Source organism: Pelophylax lessonae (assembly GCF_965119305.1).
Source record: "Pelophylax lessonae genome assembly, chromosome: 6".
NCBI classification, from domain to species: domain Eukaryota; kingdom Metazoa; phylum Chordata; class Amphibia; order Anura; family Ranidae; genus Pelophylax; species Pelophylax lessonae.
This window is the reverse complement of record NC_138773.1, coordinates 158,443,623-158,445,809: the sequence shown is the minus strand read 5'-3', so window position 1 is coordinate 158,445,809 and position 2,187 is coordinate 158,443,623. Positions and strand designations below refer to the sequence as shown.

The 2,187-nt window shown below is 38.3% G+C and overlaps 1 protein-coding gene across 1 annotated transcript; it reads right to left on the bottom strand.

Annotated features, from left to right (window-relative positions):
* Positions 1 to 778: 778 nt before the first annotated feature.
* LOC309558675 (uncharacterized protein) lies at positions 779 to 1,658 on the bottom strand (the record flags this gene model as incomplete). Its single annotated transcript, XM_082261734.1, has 2 exons — positions 779 to 1,162; positions 1,608 to 1,658. 2 exons carry the CDS (start codon positions 1,656 to 1,658, stop codon positions 779 to 781), a joined length of 435 nt encoding a protein of 144 aa, XP_082117860.1.
* Between the last annotated feature and the right edge of the window lie 529 nt (positions 1,659 to 2,187).

Here is a 2,187-nt window from a genome sequence, read left to right as displayed (position 1 = left end):
TTTTGATTATGCGCTATAAACAAAAAAAGAGCGTAAATTTTGCAAAAATAACAATATTTTTCACATTTTTTTATATGAAATTCCCCCCCAAAAAAATGTAAAAAATCAAAATTTTTTAACATTTTCGGCCAATTTGTTTTATGCTACCTATGTTTGATAAAAAAAAAAAAAAAAAAAAAAAAAAAAAAAAAAAATCGCAAAAAGCGTATTTTGATTGGTTTGCGCAAAAGTTATCGCGTTTACTAACAAAGGGAAAGATTGTCATTTTTGGTGTTTTTTTTTTTTAACGCGTAATGGCGGCGATCTGCGATTTTTTTTTCGGTACTGCGACATTGCGGCGGACAGATCGGACCCTTGACTGACATTTGACACTTTTGGGGGTACCAGTGACATTACTGCAGTAATCAGTGCTATACATATGCACTGTTACTTCAAAAATGACACTGGCAGGGAAGGGGTTAACTTTATTGGACAGGGAGGGGTTAAGTGTGTCCTAGGGGCGTGCTTTCTACTGTGCAGGGACATTGCTATTGGTGTAAAAACAAAGATCAACGGTTCTACATAGTAGAACCGTCTGATCTTCATTTTTACACCAGGGAGAATGACGGGCGGCTTGTTTACATAAGCCGCTCCGCCTTTCTCCCTTCACAGGAGCGATCGTAGTGTGAGCGGCGGACATCGAGTCTGCCGGTCACACGCACTGACTTGTCTGTGAACGAGCCGCGGCGGGCGCGCGCCCGCCCGCAAGTCAGTGACAGGCGAGTGACGTACCGATACGTCACTCTGCCTGGCCGGGGCTGACCGCCGCAGTATATAGTTGTGTGGCGGTCGGCAACCGGTTAAGTGTAACCCCGTCAGAATTTGCCAGTTTTACCACCTTGTCACACACCTCCTTGATACTGTAAAGACCAGAGAAGTCATGCTCTAGCCTTGATCCTTTTCTACCATGCTTCCTCATATTGTACAGAAGGACCTCATTGCCAACACTGTAAACTACATCTTTGTGTTTCTTCAGAACTTTCTTCGCATACGTCGTCTTCTGTTTATTCTGGGATTTTTCAATGTTTTCTGCCGTTGTTTCCTTTATCTTCTCCATCGATGTTTTCTTCTCGTTGACAAAGGAAACATAATTCTTCTCCTCTGGAAGAATGATGTTCGAAAGCTGTAAAGAAAAATATTAAAAAAAAAAAAAAAAAAAAAGAAGAAGGTTTTATATGTATACACAGACACAAAAATGTAAAACAACTAGTAAGATAATAAAGTCTGATTGAAATGTTGTAAAGATTTTTGTTGTACACAGTCATACAGCTATTAACAGAAAACAGAACTGATAATTTTCAAGATTACAATGTTTATGGATAACAATATATATTTTGATTAGTTACATGTGCACACATCATTAAATATGCTTATGGCAGAAAAGTGGATTAGATAATAGTTAACAAATAACTGTCCAACATTAAAACAATGTTATTTACCAATTATGTTGAATAAAGCTAGGCGACCGAGGCGAGATCTGTATATAATAAAGAATCATTACATATACTATATGGAAATATTAAAATATTTAAACTGTATGCAAGACAGAAAAAACAGCAACAGCTCACCGGCAGTTCAACAGGAACCTCGGCGGGGAAAACTGCCTCCCTCCCGTACATCTATAGAAACTGTGAAAATTTGGTCGTGCTTTAGACCTTCGATCTTATGGAAAATAATGTTGCATCCAAATGCACGTCCCAATTATTTTGTTTTTCATTCACCAATTTAGTGAGAGCTCTACAACGAATAAAATGAAAAACAAGATAAACACATTTACTACGCGCTTGTAAGTACAGCAGAATCTATAGTTCTCAGCATACAACAAGAGAAACAAGTGCACTGCAAAAAACTACATGAGGAGATGCCGTTTTGTGCAGTGCTGCGTTTTCCAACGCATGTTCAATAGCCTCCCAATGCTTTCATATGAGAAAGCATTGAATTTTCAGAGATGGTTAGATTTCATTATCTCTGCCAAGGAGACGGTGCATGGATGTGTATATCCGAGAGGAGACACGAGTATCTGTAAAAAGGGGAGTAAAAAGCATAATTTTAAAGTAAGCAGAAGAGGCCTGGAACTTAAAATATTTCTTTAACACTATAGTGTCATGATGAAGACAAGAAGAGGTTTGTATTCCTGACAAGATAGTG